Source organism: Chinchilla lanigera, unplaced genomic scaffold (genome assembly GCF_000276665.1).
Source record: "Chinchilla lanigera isolate Chin_1 unplaced genomic scaffold, ChiLan1.0 scaffold00041, whole genome shotgun sequence".
Taxonomy (NCBI): Eukaryota; Metazoa; Chordata; class Mammalia; order Rodentia; family Chinchillidae; genus Chinchilla; species Chinchilla lanigera.
In genome coordinates, this window is record NW_004955442.1 from 13812692 (window position 1) to 13828231 (window position 15540).

General features: G+C 52.3%; 1 protein-coding gene and 1 long non-coding RNA gene across 4 annotated transcripts in view; one reads left to right on the forward strand and one right to left on the reverse strand.

The window, feature by feature from the left end:
* LOC102022971 overlaps positions 1-3757 on the reverse strand; it is a 22004-nt gene extending 18247 nt beyond the window's left edge. Inside the window, exons 1-2 of the long non-coding RNA XR_262138.1 lie at positions 3665-3757; positions 3379-3519 (exon numbers count right to left, since the gene is read on the reverse strand). This is a non-coding gene — a long non-coding RNA (uncharacterized LOC102022971). The remainder of the gene's footprint in view (positions 1-3378; positions 3520-3664) is intronic.
* Positions 1-15540, forward strand: part of Nlrc3 (NLR family, CARD domain containing 3) — a 39041-nt gene that overhangs the window by 17370 nt on the left and 6131 nt on the right. The window contains exons 2-13 of one of the 3 annotated variants that reach the window (XM_013517686.1): positions 1743-1823; positions 3144-3205; positions 3398-3599; positions 3693-5442; positions 6541-6627; positions 9770-9853; positions 10361-10444; positions 11745-11828; positions 13027-13110; positions 13670-13753; positions 14359-14442; positions 14929-15012. In XM_013517686.1, coding sequence (XP_013373140.1) covers positions 3422-3599; positions 3693-5442; positions 6541-6627; positions 9770-9853; positions 10361-10444; positions 11745-11828; positions 13027-13110; positions 13670-13753; positions 14359-14442; positions 14929-15012 — 2603 coding nt within the window. In that variant the 5' untranslated portion in view covers positions 1743-1823; positions 3144-3205; positions 3398-3421. Of the gene's footprint in view, positions 1-1742; positions 1824-3143; positions 3206-3397; positions 3600-3692; positions 5443-6540; positions 6628-7431; positions 7618-9769; positions 9854-10360; positions 10445-11744; positions 11829-13026; positions 13111-13669; positions 13754-14358; positions 14443-14928; positions 15013-15540 lie in introns of those variants that run through there. The other 2 variants (XM_013517687.1, XM_013517688.1) reach the window with 2 other exon arrangements.

A 15540-nucleotide genomic window follows, 5' to 3' on the forward strand; every position in this document is an offset into this window, starting at 1 on the left:
TTGTAGCCCAGGCTGCCTGGAACTGCAGCGATCCTCCTGCCTCAGTCACCCAAGTGCTGGGATTACAAGTGTGCGCCACCATGCCCAGCTCAAGATTATGGTTTTGAGAGGCATCCATTTACCTAAAAATGTCTCAGGTTTATCCTTCTTTTTGGCAAAGCAGTACTTCGCCATAACGTACTGCTACGGAGTAGCAGTGCTGACTGTGGAGAGTAGTACTCCACTGTATATAAATACCAGCTTCTTTATCCATTCATCTGTTGAGGGCACGTGGGCTGTTTCCAAGGTTTAACTTTTATAAGTTGTGCTGCTATAAACATGACTGTGCAGGTATCACTGTGGTATGATGACTTTAACTCTTTTGGAAAGATACCTAGAAGGGGCACAGCTGGGTCAAATGGAAACTCTAGTTGTAGTTTTTTGAGGAATCTCCATACTGAATTCTATATGAGTTGTACCGATTTACACTGCCTCCAGTGGAAAAGGTTCCTTTTTCCTCACATCCTCACCAGCATTTGTTATTGGTTGATTTCTTGATTATAGCCATTCTTTCTGGAGTGAGATGGAATCTCTTGGTGTTGTTTTAATTTAAATTTCTCAAATGACTAGTGATTTTTTTTTGTTTGTATCGGGAATCAAACTCAGGACCTTGCATTTGTCAGGCAGGTGCTGTACCACTGAGCTATAACCCTGGCCCTTAACTGGTGATGTTGAACGTTTTTAATGTATTTATTTGTGGTTTGTACTTCATCTGAGAAGTGTATATTCATCTCAGATGCCCATTTTTTGACTGAGTCTTTAAATTTGAGGGGTCTGATTTTTTTGAGTTCTTTATATATTCTTTTTGTTGTTGTTGTCTTTTTGAGACAGGGTCTTGCTATGCAGTTCAGGCTGGCCTTGAGCTCACTTTGTAGCCCAGGCTGGTCTCAAGCTCACAGCGATCCTCTTGCCTCAGCCTCCCAAGTGCTGGGATTACAGGTGTGTGCCACCATTAGAAAGCTCAGCCAGAAGCCTTTTAATTTAATGTGATCCATTTTTTGATTCTTTGTAAGATTTCCTGTACAACTGGGGTTTTGTTCATAAAGTCTTTGCCTATACTGATGTTTTCAAGAGTTCTACCTATTTTATCTTCCAGCAGATGAAGTTATTCTATTTTAATATTTCAATCTTTGATCCATTTCAATTTTAATGTAGTGCATGGTGAGAGATACGGGTCTAGGTTTAATCTTCAGCATGTGGAAAGCCAATTTTCCCAGCATAATTTATTAAAGAGGCTATATTTCCTTCAGGAAAGGGACTTGTCCCCTTTGTCAAAGATAAGGTAGCTAGTGTGCTTAGAGTTGTTTCTTCATCTTCTATTCTGTTCCACTGATCCTTGGGTCTGTTTTTCTGTTTGTCTGTTTTTGCCAGTACCATGTCATTTTTATCACAAGAGCTTTGTAGTATAATATCAAGTCAGGAATTGTGATGCCCCCCTGCCTTGCCTTTATTGCCCAGAATTGCTTTTGCTATTCTAGATCTGTTCTGGTTCCATATGAACTTTAGGACTGCTTTCTCTAGGTCTCTGGGGAATGGTTTTGGTGTTGTGATTGGGACTACGTTAAGTCTGTATAACACTTCTGGAAGTACAGCTGTTTCCGCTATCTTGGGTCTGCCTACACATGGGTCATTTTTAATGGGGAGCTGTACCAGGAACAATGGGCTGTGTCTCAGCTGATCCCACACTATGTTTTTTCTCCTAGAACCATAGACAGCAGGTGGCTGACCCCCACCCCCAAGTCCTTGGAGCCCTGCTGAGGGGACAGCAGTGACCCCTGTGCATGGTAAGGAGGGATGGATGGTGGGAGCGGGTTTGGAGTTCTCAGTATCCATCTGGGCTGCATGCAGGGGGCGGGGAGAGGTGCAGATGGGGCAGCCACCCTTGGCACCAAGGAGGTGAGGGGTGTGTGTAGGTGGGACATGGTGTTGCTCTCCCTGTTGGCATCTCTGCATCACTGTCCCCAGCAGCAAGCAGGTGGGACCCCCATGCTTCCAGAGAGTCCCAGGAAAACTAAGAGAAGCACCGTGCTGCTCCCCTGAGAGGCAGTTGCCCTCCCTTCTCACTCGTCCTTCTTTCTTAAATTAAACAAAAGAACTTTACTTTTCAGAGCACTTTTTTTTTTTTTTTTTTGAGATTGTGTTGGCTTCAAACTCACAGTGATCCTCTTGCCTCAGCCTCTCGAGTGCTGGGATTACAGGCATGCACCACCACACCCGGCAGTTTATGTATTTTTACTGTCAAAGTGTATTGGGCAAGTAAATACTGTTTTATTTTTGCCATGCAATATTGATATAGGGGACATATGACTCCCAACCTGCTAGGTGTCCAACATGAGTTTGTGTTCTCTAAAATTGAAGAATGGATTCTAGGAACAATGGAGATTAAGAGCAGAATATGTTTTGGGGGAAAGAAAGCATCTAAGATAGACAGAAGGGGTCCTGAGTGGGTTGCTTGCGTTTATTTTTTTTTAAATGTTACTGGGGATTGAACCTAAGATCTTTCCCATGCTAAACAAGCACTCTAACACTGAGCTACGTCCCAGCCCTTTAAAAAATATTTGTAGTTTCGGTAGGATCTTGCCAAGTTGCCCAGGCTGACCTTAAACTTGTGACCGTCTACCCCAGCCCTCCAGAGTGCTGGGGCTAGAGGCGTGTGCCACCACGCCCAGCTATTTCACAGGACACCTGGTGGAGAACTACCAACCTCCCATGCTCCCCCGCCCCCTCCCACATCCTCCACAGAACACCCCCCCCACGAGCTGTCCGGCTGCTACCGCTGATGGACCTACACTGCGGGGCGCCATCACCCAAAGTCCATGGTCCACACTAGAGTCCCTCCTGGTGTTGGATTGTGTGGGCCTGGACACACTGATGTGTTCTACCACGACAGCGTCACACAGAGTAGCGTCGCCGCCCTAAGTGTCCTCTGTGCTCCTTGCCGGTCCTAGCAACACTGACCTTGTCTCTGTCTCCATTTCACCACCCTTTTGCCTTCCCCAGAACATCAGCCAGCTGGAATCAGCCCCGCTCACCCTTTCCACACAGGCCACTTTCATTTCTCTCTCCTTTGGGCCAACCGCTCATAACCTCACTACCATTTTCAGGTTACAAATGAGGACAGCAAAGTGCAGAGAGGTGACGCAGCCTGCCCAGGGTCACCCAGCTGGTAAGTGGCAGAGCCAGGGTCGGAACCCAGAGGTCCAGGTCCTGTCCAGTTGGCTCCTGTGTCCACATAATTATTCTCAATGTGCAGGAGCAATTAGCCCTCTGGCCCCTTCATAGAGATGGGGCCGGACTGGGAAGAGAGGAAGGAATTCCCGCCCTGTTCCTGGCGCTCACTCACTGTCCTGGGGCGCAGCTCCTGACCACCATCCGGGACTCCATGAGGAAGCAGGAGGTGTGGACGGGAGGAGAGGCCAGCCAGGCCCATGGCACTGGTTCTCCAGCCGAGCAGATGAAGGCTCTTGTGGATCTGCTGCCCTGGAAGAGCAGTCAAGGTGGTCAGACCCTGCAGACCCCTGATGGGACACCCGACTCCCCACTAGGACTCCATAGCAATGGTAAGAGCCACATGGGAGGCTGACAGAGGGGAGACCTGGGTCCTCTCCCCCGGCCCAAACCTTACCTGTCTTCCTCCTGGCTTACGTCTGCAGACTCAAGGATACGCCGGCACCTCGAGGCCCTGCTGGGCAGAGTGGGAGGCACCCTGGAGCTGGGCAGCCCTGTGCACCGGCTGGCCAGTCTGCTGCTGGTGGAGGGCCTGAGTGACCTGCAGCTGCGGGAGCACGACTTCACGCAGGTGGAGGCCACACGGGGGGGCCAGCGCCCCGCCAGGGCCATCACCCTGGACAGGCTCTTCCTGCCTCTATCCCGGGTGTCCATCCCGCCCCGCATCTCCATCACTGTTGGGGTGGCCGGCATGGGCAAGACCACCTTGGTAAGGCACTTTGTCCACCTCTGGGCCCGCGGGCAGCTCAGCCAGGACTTCTCTCTGGTGTTGCCTTTCACCTTCCGGGATCTCAATGCCCACGAGAAGCTGTCTGCCGAGAGACTCATCCGCTCCGTCTTCCCAAATGTCGGGGAGGCCTGCCTGACAGTGACAGCCCCAGCCAGAGTCCTCCTGGTCCTCGATGGCCTGGATGAGTGTAAGATGCCTCTGGACTTCTCCAACACTGTGGCCTGCACAGACCCAAAGAGGGAGATCCAAGTGGACCAGCTGGTCACCAACATTGTCCGGGGCAACCTCTTCCCAGAAGTTTCTGTCTGGATCACCTCTCGTCCCGGAGCAGCTGGCCAGATCCCAGGAGGCCTAGTGGACCGGATGACTGAGATCCGGGGCTTTACTGAGGAGGAGATGAAGGGGTGTTTGGAGCAGATGTTCCCCGAGGACAAGACCCTTGTGGGCCAGGTCCTGGGCCAGATGCAGGCCGACAGGGCCCTGTATCTAATGTGCACAGTCCCAGCCTTCTGCAGGCTCGTGGGCATGGTGCTGGGTCACTTGGGCCGCAGCAGGCCAGCACCCCAGGACCCAGAGCTGTGGCCTCCACAGACCCTGTGTGAGCTCTACTCGTGGTACTTCAGGATGGCGCTCAGCGGGGAGGGGACGGAGAGGGGCAGGGTGAGCCCCCGGATTGAGCAGGTGGCCCATGGCGGCCGCAAGATGGTGGGGACACTGGGCCGGATGGCCTTCCACGGGCTAGTGAAGAAAAAGTTCGTGTTTTATGAGCAGGACATGAAGGCATTCGGTGTGGACCTGGCTGTGCTGCAGGGTGCCCTGTGCAGCTTTTTCCTGCAGCGGGAGGAGACGCTGGTCTCCTCAGTGGCCTACTGCTTCATCCACCTGTCCCTGCAGGAGTTTTTGGCGGCTGCATATTACTACAGTGCATCCAGGAGGGCCATCTTCGACCTCTTCACTGAGAGTGGCATGTCCTGGCCCAGGCTGGGCTTCCTCACACACTTTAGGAGCGCTGCGCAGCGGGCCATGCAGGCCGAGGACGGGCGGCTGGACGTGTTCCTGCGCTTTCTTTCGGGTCTCCTGTCGCCCAGGGTTAATGCCCTGCTGGCTGGCTTCCTGCTGACCCAGGGCGAGCACCAGGGCTACCAAGTTCAAGTGGCCGAGCTTCTGCAGGGCTGCCTGCGCCCCAACACAGCCGTGTGTGCCCGTGCCGTCAATGTCCTCTACTGCCTCCAGGAGCTGCGGCGCACAGAGCTGGCCCGCAACGTGGCAGAGGCCATGGGCAGCGGTGCCCTGGCCAGTCTCACCGGCCCCTCGCACCGTGCCGCTCTGGCCTACCTCCTGCAAGTGTCTGACATCTGTGCCCAGGAGGCTGACCTGTCCCTGGGCCTTGGGCAGGGTGTCCTCCAGAGCCTGCTGCCCCAGCTGCTCTACTGTCAGAGCCTCAGGTGGGCATGAGCTGGGGTGCAGGCCGTGGGGGCGGAGAAGCAGGCAGAGGACCCGGAAGGCTTCCTTACTCCCTCATCCCTCTCTGCATTAGTTACTGGGGCACGATAGCAGTTCCAAAACTGAACAGGGTGACAACACAGCGGGCCATTCCCTCCCAGTTCTGGAGGCCAGAAGCTGAAATCAAGGCTCCCAGATCACGGATGGCAGCGGGGTGGGGCGTCCTTCCAGCATCTCTAGATCCTGGCATTGGCTGGCAACCTTCAGGGCTCCTTGGCTGGTAGCTGCCTCCTCCCTCCAGTCTCAGTCTCTGTTGTCACATGGCCTTCTTCTCCGTGTCTGTCTTCACCCGGTGCTTGTCTCTCCTGTGAGGACACGATCATACTGGCCTGCAGGCCGCCCCTCTCTGTATGACCTCCTCTAACTATTACATCAGCAACAGGCCTATTTCCAGATGAGGCTGTGTTCTCCCCACCCCCTACCCCCCAGTCTGGGGATTAAAACCAGGGTCTTTGCACTGAGCTACATCCCCAGTGCTTTTTTTTTTTTCTTCTTTTAATTTTGAAGCCATCTAAGTCACTAAGATGCCCAAGCTGGGCTCGAACTTGCAGTCTTCCTGCCTCAGCTTCCCGTTGTGCTCAGATTACAGATGTGTGCCACCAGGCCCAGTAAGGCTACATTCTTTAGGCACTAGAGGTCAGGACTTCAGTGTATCTGTTTGGGAGACACGAACCATAATGCCCTCTGAGTTGTCCAGGTTGACAGAAGCTGCACCTCTGAACAGATCCTCAGCCTGTACTCTGCACACTGCTCTGAACCTTAGAAAGGGGGTTTGAAAGTCCAGGGAGAGGGTCATTTGGGACCAGAGAAGGGTCTATGCACCCTCAGAAGTAGGCCAGCTGGCAAATGGTGTCCTGTAGAGATGCGTAGCCCATGGGGTTTGGAAGCAGCCCCAGGAGCAGGAAAGTCTGAGCATCACAGGCTGAGCACAGGTCTCTGAGCCGCGTGGCGGGGCTGTGGTGTGATGGACAGGAGCCAGCGGGGTCCTGCCCCGCCAGGGTCAGCGAGACTGCTCACTGGCACTGCTCCCCCCGCCCCAGGCTGGATGCCAATCAGTTCCAGGACCCCGTGATGGAGCTACTGGGCAGCATGCTGAGCGGGAAGGACTGTCGCATTCAGAAGATCAGGTAACACTGACCCCACAGCCCGCCCAGGCTGCCCACCTGTCTTGTGGGTACGGGACCACCGTCCCGTCATCTGCCCTGCTCAGCTCAGAGGCCTCCAGCAGAGGCACCTGCAGCCAGTGGCTCACGATGCGGCCTGCTTGTTCCTGCCCATTGTTGAAAGTGCCGAGGCTCAGGTACCTCATCTGTGGGAAGAGAGAAGTAACAGATGAGGCCAGGCACTGTCGCAGACACAGGAGCGCATCTGCCCCTAGGCCCCAGGCATCGTCTCTCTAAACACCTCTCTGCGTTTGCTCTCAAACAATAGTCAGGGCACAGGACTTGGAAATGTTAATTTGATAAGTTTTGATTTTAATTTCAATAAAATTTAACGTGAAATTACTTTTTAAAATTTTGAATTAAGAATCACATCTTTCATGTTATCACTAGATATAAGTTTCTATGCTCACTTAAATGCTTATGACTCTCCCCTGGAATAACATCTCCAGACCTGAGGAACATGGCTCATAGTTCAATAGATGTGAAGACATACAGTGGCATTTGGAGAAGCAGAGAGGTGATTTTGGCGAATAGGACCCAGGGAGTAATTTTCATCTTCACACAAGCCTCCAGGTTCTGAAATAGTCTTCATCTTAATTTTGCTAGTACTGAGAGCTGAGAAATGCTATTACAGCTATGCTTCACTGCACTAAAGGGCACAGGAGAAGCACGAGGTATGTGGGGCAGGACCAGGAAGGACCAGACACGAGCTTCCCACGTCCTCTCCCATGAGGTCCCACAGAGGTCCTTCCTTCTCCCAGAACCACAAGTGACAGTGCGCGGGAAGCACTGCCCACCAGGGAAGCCCATCCCGGCCTGGGCACTGGAGGACCTCACTGGAGCTCGGTCACAAAGGTGTCCCTGACCACCAGCCTGGCTGACCTCAGCCCGCAGCAGCTCTGGGGCCAAGATGATTGTGTGGCCCACGCCTTCCACCATACATCGCACTGGGAGGTAAACTGCAGCAGGTTCCCTCAAGAGCCGAGCTTTTTCACTGTGAGGCTTAAATGAGTTATTTCAGTGTCAGGCACCTGGCTATTCTAGCAGGATTACCTTTGCCTTGTTAGCAAAAGGTTGAAAAGAAAAATGATCATGACAAATTCTCATTAATATTTTTCCTTCGTGGGAACTTCTAGTATTTTTTTCACACAAACTCTTAAAAGCTTTATATGTGATTGGAATCATTCAACAACAAAAATAGCAAAAGCCAGTGAGCCTGAAAAAGAAGGTAAGCTGCTGTCGAGAATGTGCTCAGGACCTCCAACACTTCACGGCTGAGCTGCTGGGACCCTCCAGTATTTTTAGCACATGATAAAATAGTCAACTTTTAGTTTTGCTTACAGGAGGCAAGATAGTGCCCCCAAATTATACTGAACAAAGCCAAATACTTCTTCAAATACATGCTCCCCCTACAACATCTGGTCCTCATACCACCTTCCCATCTGCAGTGTCCAAGCAAAGTAGACTGCAGAAAACATCTGGCTGCTTATGAAACATCCTGCAAGTCCTGGGTGACAGAGACTGTCTAGAATGTGAGAGCATTTACGTAGAAGGTGGGCTGGGTGATTTTCAAAACTTTAAGCATAGAACTCTGTTGTAAAAAAGTGATACAAGCCAGTTTGAAGGCACACACCTGTAATCCCAGCACTCTGGGAGGTCGAGGCAGGAGGACCACAAGGTCAAGCCCAGCATGGGCAGTTTAATGACTTAGTAAGTCTGTCTCAAAATAAAGAATAGAAGAGGGCTGGGACGGTAGCTTAATGCAAAGGCTCTGGGTTCAACAATCCCCAATATTAAAAAAAAAAAAATGGATACATAGGCAGAACCTCAATAAGAAAAACAGAAGGAAAGCTGTTAGGATTACAAGACGGGATGCGGGCGTCTCAGAGTCCTGCCTACTTGGTTTCTCCGTCCTCCTCTTGGTCCCTGAAGTTGTTACTTTGTTTTGTTGGCCATATAGTAGTGAACCTAGAGCTTCCTACATACTCAGCAAGCCCTCTACCACTAAGCTACACCCCCAACCCTTTTTATTTTGACATAGAGCCTCACTAAATAGCTTGGGCTGGCCTGGAACTTGTGATCTTCCTGCCTCAGCCTCTCAAGTTGCTGGAATTATAGACACATGCCACTGACCCTGCCTTACCTGTGAAGGTTTCCCCTGGGATCCTGAGGGGCCCTTGGAATGTAGCTTGAAAAGTTCCAGCCTGGGAGTTTTAATTGAATAACTGTATCTCCTGGGCTGAATGCCCAGAAAACTACAAAGCAGCTTCAACAGAACATTTCTGGAAGAGGATACACTATCTATCTGCAGATCACTGGAATCGCCCTTTCAAAGGGAAGAGATACCTTTTTTTTGCAGACGGAGCCTCTTTTATGTAGTTCGAGCTGGCCTCGAACTCACCTATGTAGCCCAGGCTGGCCTCGAACTCACTTATGTAGTCCAGGCTGGCCTTGAACTCACCATGATTCTCCTACCTCAGCCCTGCGGGTGCTGAGATTACAGGTGTGCTCCATCACGTCTAGCTGAGGTGCCCTTTTTCATTTCTAACTTCAAACTTAGTCTTCTGGTAAATCTACTATTTGCAGTTTTGCACAGGAGGAGAGTGAGGGTCAGTAGTGTGCTGGACTCTTGTATAAGTTCAAGAGAGCTGCTTGTTAGAGTTTCAGGATTTCTGCAAGCTGGGACTGTTAACATTGGTCAGGGTGGGAGTATTTACACCACGGAAATCAGCAAACGCTGCACATCAGTTTTTGGTCCTTTTTTTGGTTTATTTTGAGAGCCATTTTGCCATCACACTTTTGGCCTCGGTAACTGCCTGATCTCTTTACTGTGCATCTGTGCAGAAGCTGTTCTGAAGGACTGTGGCCTAACTTTGCCTGGGACCCTTCACCAGGGAATGGGTCTGCTGGCCACTCTGGCTGTACTTGCCCAGGCTCAGGGCCTGCCCATGCCTGGCTTTCTGCTCTGGGTTCCCCTTGTCTCCACGCATGGGCAGGCCCTGATGATATTGAGGAAACGGTGGGTTTAATCATGGGCATGACGTTGATGAGGCAGCAGTGAGATTCATGTATCTGAAGTAACTACCCTCTCCTTTCCCTTGAGCAGCCTGGCTGAGAACCAGATCAGTAACAAAGGCGCCAAAGCTCTTGCCAGATCCCTCCTGGTCAACAGAAGTCTGACTACTCTGGAGTAAGTAGGACACAAAAGCCCGCTGGAATGAGGAGAATTTCGAACCATCTCCTCTCGTATGAAATGACACTCCAGGTTCAGCCCGTGGGAGGCTCTGGGCAGGGAACCCTACCCCATGTAGAGCAAGTTCCCAGTCCCTGGGCTCCCGCAGACCGCACGGCCTTCTGGGTAGACATGTCCTCCTCTCACGACAGCTGAGCAAGCCAAGTCACAATGCCTGCCTGACTGTTGAGCCTCATCCCAGGAGGCACTCGATTTTCAGCCCTGAAGCGGGGCCCAGCCTTCTCCTCACCTCCACACTTGGCTCACAGCTGCAGGCCCGCAGGTCTTGCTCCCCTTTCCCCATCATGTGGGGCTACCTTGGGAATCTCCTTCTTGTTCACCTAGCTGAGGAGCTCTGTCCTGGGCCCACTAAACCTGAAATCAAGGATCCTAAATTCAAAGTCAGTGTAATGTTGGTCCCTCCTGCCCAGCTGGGGAGTCACTTTTCTGTCTTGGTTCCACCAGCCTCCGCAGTAACACCATCGGGCCCCAGGGAGCCAAGGCACTGGCTGATGCTCTGAAGATTAACCGCACTCTGACCTCTCTGAGGTATGCGCTTCCTGCCCCCTGCCCGTGCGCCCAGGAGTGCCTCCCGTGCCTGTAGAGTGGGAGATGGTTCAGAATGGGGGGCCTGGCATGCCAGGGAGTTTGTATCCTAAGTAAAGTTCAGGTTCCAGCTCTTCCCTCCTCTTTATGCCTCTGTACATTTACCAAGCTGTGATATCAGACTCGTCACCTGAAGTGCTTTCTGGGACATCAAATAGCCTTTCTTCCAGAAGGTTCCAACATTCAGTGTGACTTTTAGGAGTCTGTGGTTATATCTATTTGTAGTTGAGTGGGTACCACTGCTCTGCTGTTTATTTATTGTTACCAAGGTGAAATTCACATAACATTTACTATTTTGTATAAATACCATGTGCTTACTAGTTGTGCCACTGGAGCTCCAACATTTACTATTTTGAGGTATATAGTTCACTGGCATTTAGGACACTCATGTTGCATAACCATCACCTCTATCTAGTTCTAAAATGTTTTCATCACCCACAAAGGAGACCTTGTACCCATTAGCAGTTACTGCCCATCCCCCACCCCCTGTAAGCACTAATCTGCTTCCTGCCTGCATGGATTTACCTATTCTGGCCATTTAATGCAAACAGAATCACAGTATAAGACCTTTTAATTCCGTCTCCGTCACTTAGCATAATGTTCTCAAGGTCTGTCCATATTGTACTGTGAATCATTACTTCACTCCATTTTTATGGCTGAATAATATTCTACTTTAATGGATCAGTTTTATTCATCAGATGATGAGCATTTAGATTGTTTCCACCTTGTGGCTGTTGTGAATAAGTATTGGCTATTGTGTGTAAGCATTCAAACACCTATTTTCAGTTCGTTTGGGTATATGCCTAGGAATAGAATTGCTTTTGAGGAACTGCAGACTACTTTTTATAGAGTCTAGACCACTTACATTCCCACCAGCAGTGTTTAGAATTCTTATTTCTCCCATCCTAACCAATACTTGAGCCATGTGACTCAGCTATAATGAAGGCGATTGCTGTCCTGGTTATTGTTTGATCCAGCTAGCCTAAGTACCTTTCTCCCTGTGGGCAGGCAAGTGCTCAGGGACCCCACGTGGGAGGGACCAGCTGTTTTTCCTGTGTGGTTAGCAGTGGGGAGGGCACATGATGGTCAGCGCCTTTTCTCACCGAGGTCCCTGCTGCCCCTCCTGTGCCCCCAAGGCCTCTTGGCCTGTGGTGGTGCATGCCCTTGCCACCCCCGGAAGTGGGTTCAAGCCACTCTAGCTATTCTGTCCTCGGCTGGTGACGTGTCCTTTTCTCCTCCACAGCCTCCAGAGCAACGCGATTAAGGACGATGGTGCCAGGTCCATGGCTGAGGCCTTGGCCACCAACAAGATGCTCTCTGCGCTGCAGTAAGTGGAGCTGCCCCCCCCCCTCGCGTCCCCTCTCTCTCAGGTTTGGCCTCTGCCCTTCCTGCAAGGAGGAATGGATGGAGCAGTCCTGAGGCTTACTGGCTGGAAAACTTGCTGCCCGCTACTTTTCCAGAGAATAGGTGTGGAAAAGTTACTGAAAATAAAACCTCCTGCCAACCAAGAAAATCTCCACAGCTGTAGGAAAAAACAGAACAGTTTTAGTGTTGAATTAGCATTAAAGTGACTGCAGTGGGCATCACAGGCAACCACCAATGAGGCTTCAGAGACACAAAAAATGCCCCCCTTTTCTGTTTCCCAACAGACGCAACCCATCCCACGCATGTTCTCAAGGTAAATACCACTGTAACTTGTCCTCTAAAGGACATGACGGCACCATTTGTCACACATAGCTTATTCTAAATTCACCAGATCATTGGGGTGGTCATCTGTGTTTCCAAATTGCTTTTCTCCAAAGGGGGAAAAATAAACCTCCTATCTAGATGATAAGCAAGTGCTTCACAACTCAGAGCCGGGCACGCAGGGTAATTCCCACAGCACAGGGAGGCAAGGGCCCAAGCTTGCGTTGTGTTTACCTTTGGAGAGGGGGCGCCAGGGCCCTAGGAAGACCCTGAGAAAGACATTCCAGGATTGTGAAACTGGCAGGGAGCCAAAGAAACTCCTAAAGAGACTTAAATGCATCTCAGAGGGACAGAGAAAGGATTTGCAATCTCAATTTACTTTAAGGAAATACTTTAAGAAAGAGGAGGGGTTCTCTTTCTTTTTTGGAAGATTACATTATTTTAAGGTTGGTATTTAGCTTTACACATGCAAGACACTGGCTTGCATGTCCTCCAGCGACCTCCCCCAGGGAGGATTCTGAGGTGGGAGGCAGGCTGCTGTCTGGACTAGAAGGGGGCGGACTGTCTGTGAGGGTCCAGCAGGACTTGAGCACGGGAGTTCTCACTTGGGAGGTTGCTGGTCCCTGCGTTCTGATACCTTAGAAGGGAGCTCCAGTTGCCCTTGTCCCTTACTCTCCAATATAATTACATCACCGGATCCCAGGCAAGGCCCTTCCTGCTGCCGAGATAAACAGAGAGGGCACTCTACCATCTCTGACCTCTCGCTCTGAACCCAGGCTGCCCTGGGCCCGGGCATGGCTACGCCAGCTGTGCTGATGGGCCCCTCTCATCTCCCACAGCCTGCAGAAGAACATCATCGGGCCCCTGGGGGCTCAGCAGATGGCAGAAGCCCTGAAGCAGAACAGGAGTCTGAAGGAGCTCATGTGAGACACGCAGAAGGGCAAATTGGTATTCTCGATGCCCAGCACATCTTACATATTTGTAAGGATGGGCATGGATGAGTGGATGGCAGGATAGGTAAACGGATGATTGGAGGGACAGATGAGTGGGTGAGTGCACAGGTGGATGGATGGATGGATGTGTGGAAGTAGGGTAGCTGGTTTAAGACTCCAAAGCACTGGACTAGAAGAATGGAGACCCAGAATTCCATGACGGCGTGAAGCCCAACCTTCTAAGGCTCACACTTCACTGCCTTTCCCGCTGGCAAAAGAAAACAGCATTTCTTGCCTTCAGATAAAGTACTGCAAACACATCTCAGCATGGGTGGGCCCTGCCCCCTGCCCCCTGCCCCCTGCCCCCTGCCATTCCCAGGTAGTCAAAGGGGCCTTTCCTACCTCGATCTCTTTCAGGTAGAGAGTGGTTACTTGCTGAGATTACAGATGAACAGGACTCAGGCAGAGCAAACCGCACCAGCCCTCTTGAGACAATTCCTAGGCCCGGCTCCACCCCACTGCTTCAGCACCATCTATCTATCTCTTGCAGGTTCTCCAGTAACAGCATTGGCGATGGAGGTGCCCAGGCCCTGGCTGAGGCACTAAAGGTGAACCAGGGCCTGCTGAGCCTGGAGTGAGTCTGCCTGACCTCCCTCCATGGGTGACAGTTACCCCTGGGGTCTCCTCCAGCAGATGGTGGAATGTTATTTCTGGAGGAGGACTGCCAGCCAGCACCCTACCAACCCTAGCCCTGGGCATACTCTGGTCTCAGTCTTTGCCCTCCATCCACCCTTCCCCACCCCACCGGCCCCATTTCTCTGGGTAGTAGGGGTTGGGGTTGGCTATAGAGTTTTCAGAACGTTAAGCTCTGTGTGCCCTTGGTAAATGAGCACAGGTGGCTGAAGGGTCAGCCGTAGCAGCCCTGGCGAGGTGGGGCTGCCACACTGGGGTGACTCTGTGGCACCACTTTCTCTGGGCCACAGAACCAACAAGCCATTCTCTGAGGACATTTGGAGCCCCCAGGTGAAGGCAGAGTCCAAACCTTGGGAGCTGTGCTAAGCCACCTGCCCTGATGTGGCAAAGGCTAAAAGCTGGGGTGGTGGGAAACAGGATGAGAAGAGCAGATTCTGGGCCCCCCAAATGCCTAAGAACCCAGTGCCTGTGGTCCCAGGCTGGACTGGGCAGTTCTCTCCAGGTCCTGGGACCCCATACGAAGGGTGCCCCGTCCTCTGTCCACAGCCTGCAGAGCAATTCCATCAGCGATGCGGGAGTAGCGGCGCTCATGGGGGCCCTGTGTGCCAACCAGACCCTCCTCAGCCTCAAGTAAGTCCACCCAGGGCCGCCCTTTGAGCAGGGAGTCTGGGGCTGGGAAATCTGCTGATGGGGTATCTACGGCTGGGCAGGCTTGGTGCTGGAGCAGGACACCCTGTCCCTCTTTCTGCTCAGGAGGGGAGGGGACAGTTGTGGCCCCTCAGGGGCTGCTCTGCTGTTCCTTTCCTTTCCATCATCAGGTACCCAAGTATCCTCGCCGGCCTCTTGCCCTTCATACCTCCAAGTCCTGCCATCCCGTCCTCTTTCCTTCTGGACATCCCTGAGCTGCTGAAAGTCCTGAGTGGGGACCCTTGGCTGCCAGCCATCAGATCCTTGGCTTGCTAGCTGGGGCTTCTTCACCCCTCAGCCCAGATTTCTCAGGATGCCCAGGGCCCACCAGAGGCTTCTGGGCCTCCAAAAGTCCTGAATCTGGGGCCGGTCTCCTGCCAGAGGCCTCACTGCCCAGCTGGATGCTCAGGGTCCTTTCTCTCTCTTCAGTCTGCGGGAAAACTCCATCAGCCCCGAGGGAGCCCAGGCCCTGGCGCAAGCTCTCAGCAGCAACAGCACCCTGCAGCACCTGGAGTAGGTGGAGGGCCAGGGAGGGTGAGGGTGGTGTTTATGCCCATGGCCTCCTTGCTCACCCAGCGCCCAGGATCGATGGGCTCTGACAGAACGGGCCAGGCCCGCAGAGCCCTCGCCAGTTCACACGGTGTGAGAAGGGCCTGGGTGGCGAGGCACAGCAGGAGGACCTGGTGTCTAGTGATAACCGTGACGCAAGCCCCCCATCATGGTATAAGTGAATACAGGGATGAGGACAGCATGACACTGTGCCTGTCTTACCCCTGGGAATTAACCAGCAAGCTCATGGGAAGGGACTCAGAAGGGTTGATGTGGGGACGCGCTGTTGGGCAGGAGCCCCTGGGCTGCTCCACCACATACCAGCCACGTGACCTGGCCCCAACCCCATTGAGCTGATTCTGTCAAGACTGGTGGGGGGTGGAGAGCGAGTGATTTGGTATAAGACTCCAGACTCCTGACCTGTGGGTCAGGCCCACAGGTTCCCTACGGATGTGAACCAGATAACTAACATCTGAAGACACTGGTCCTTGG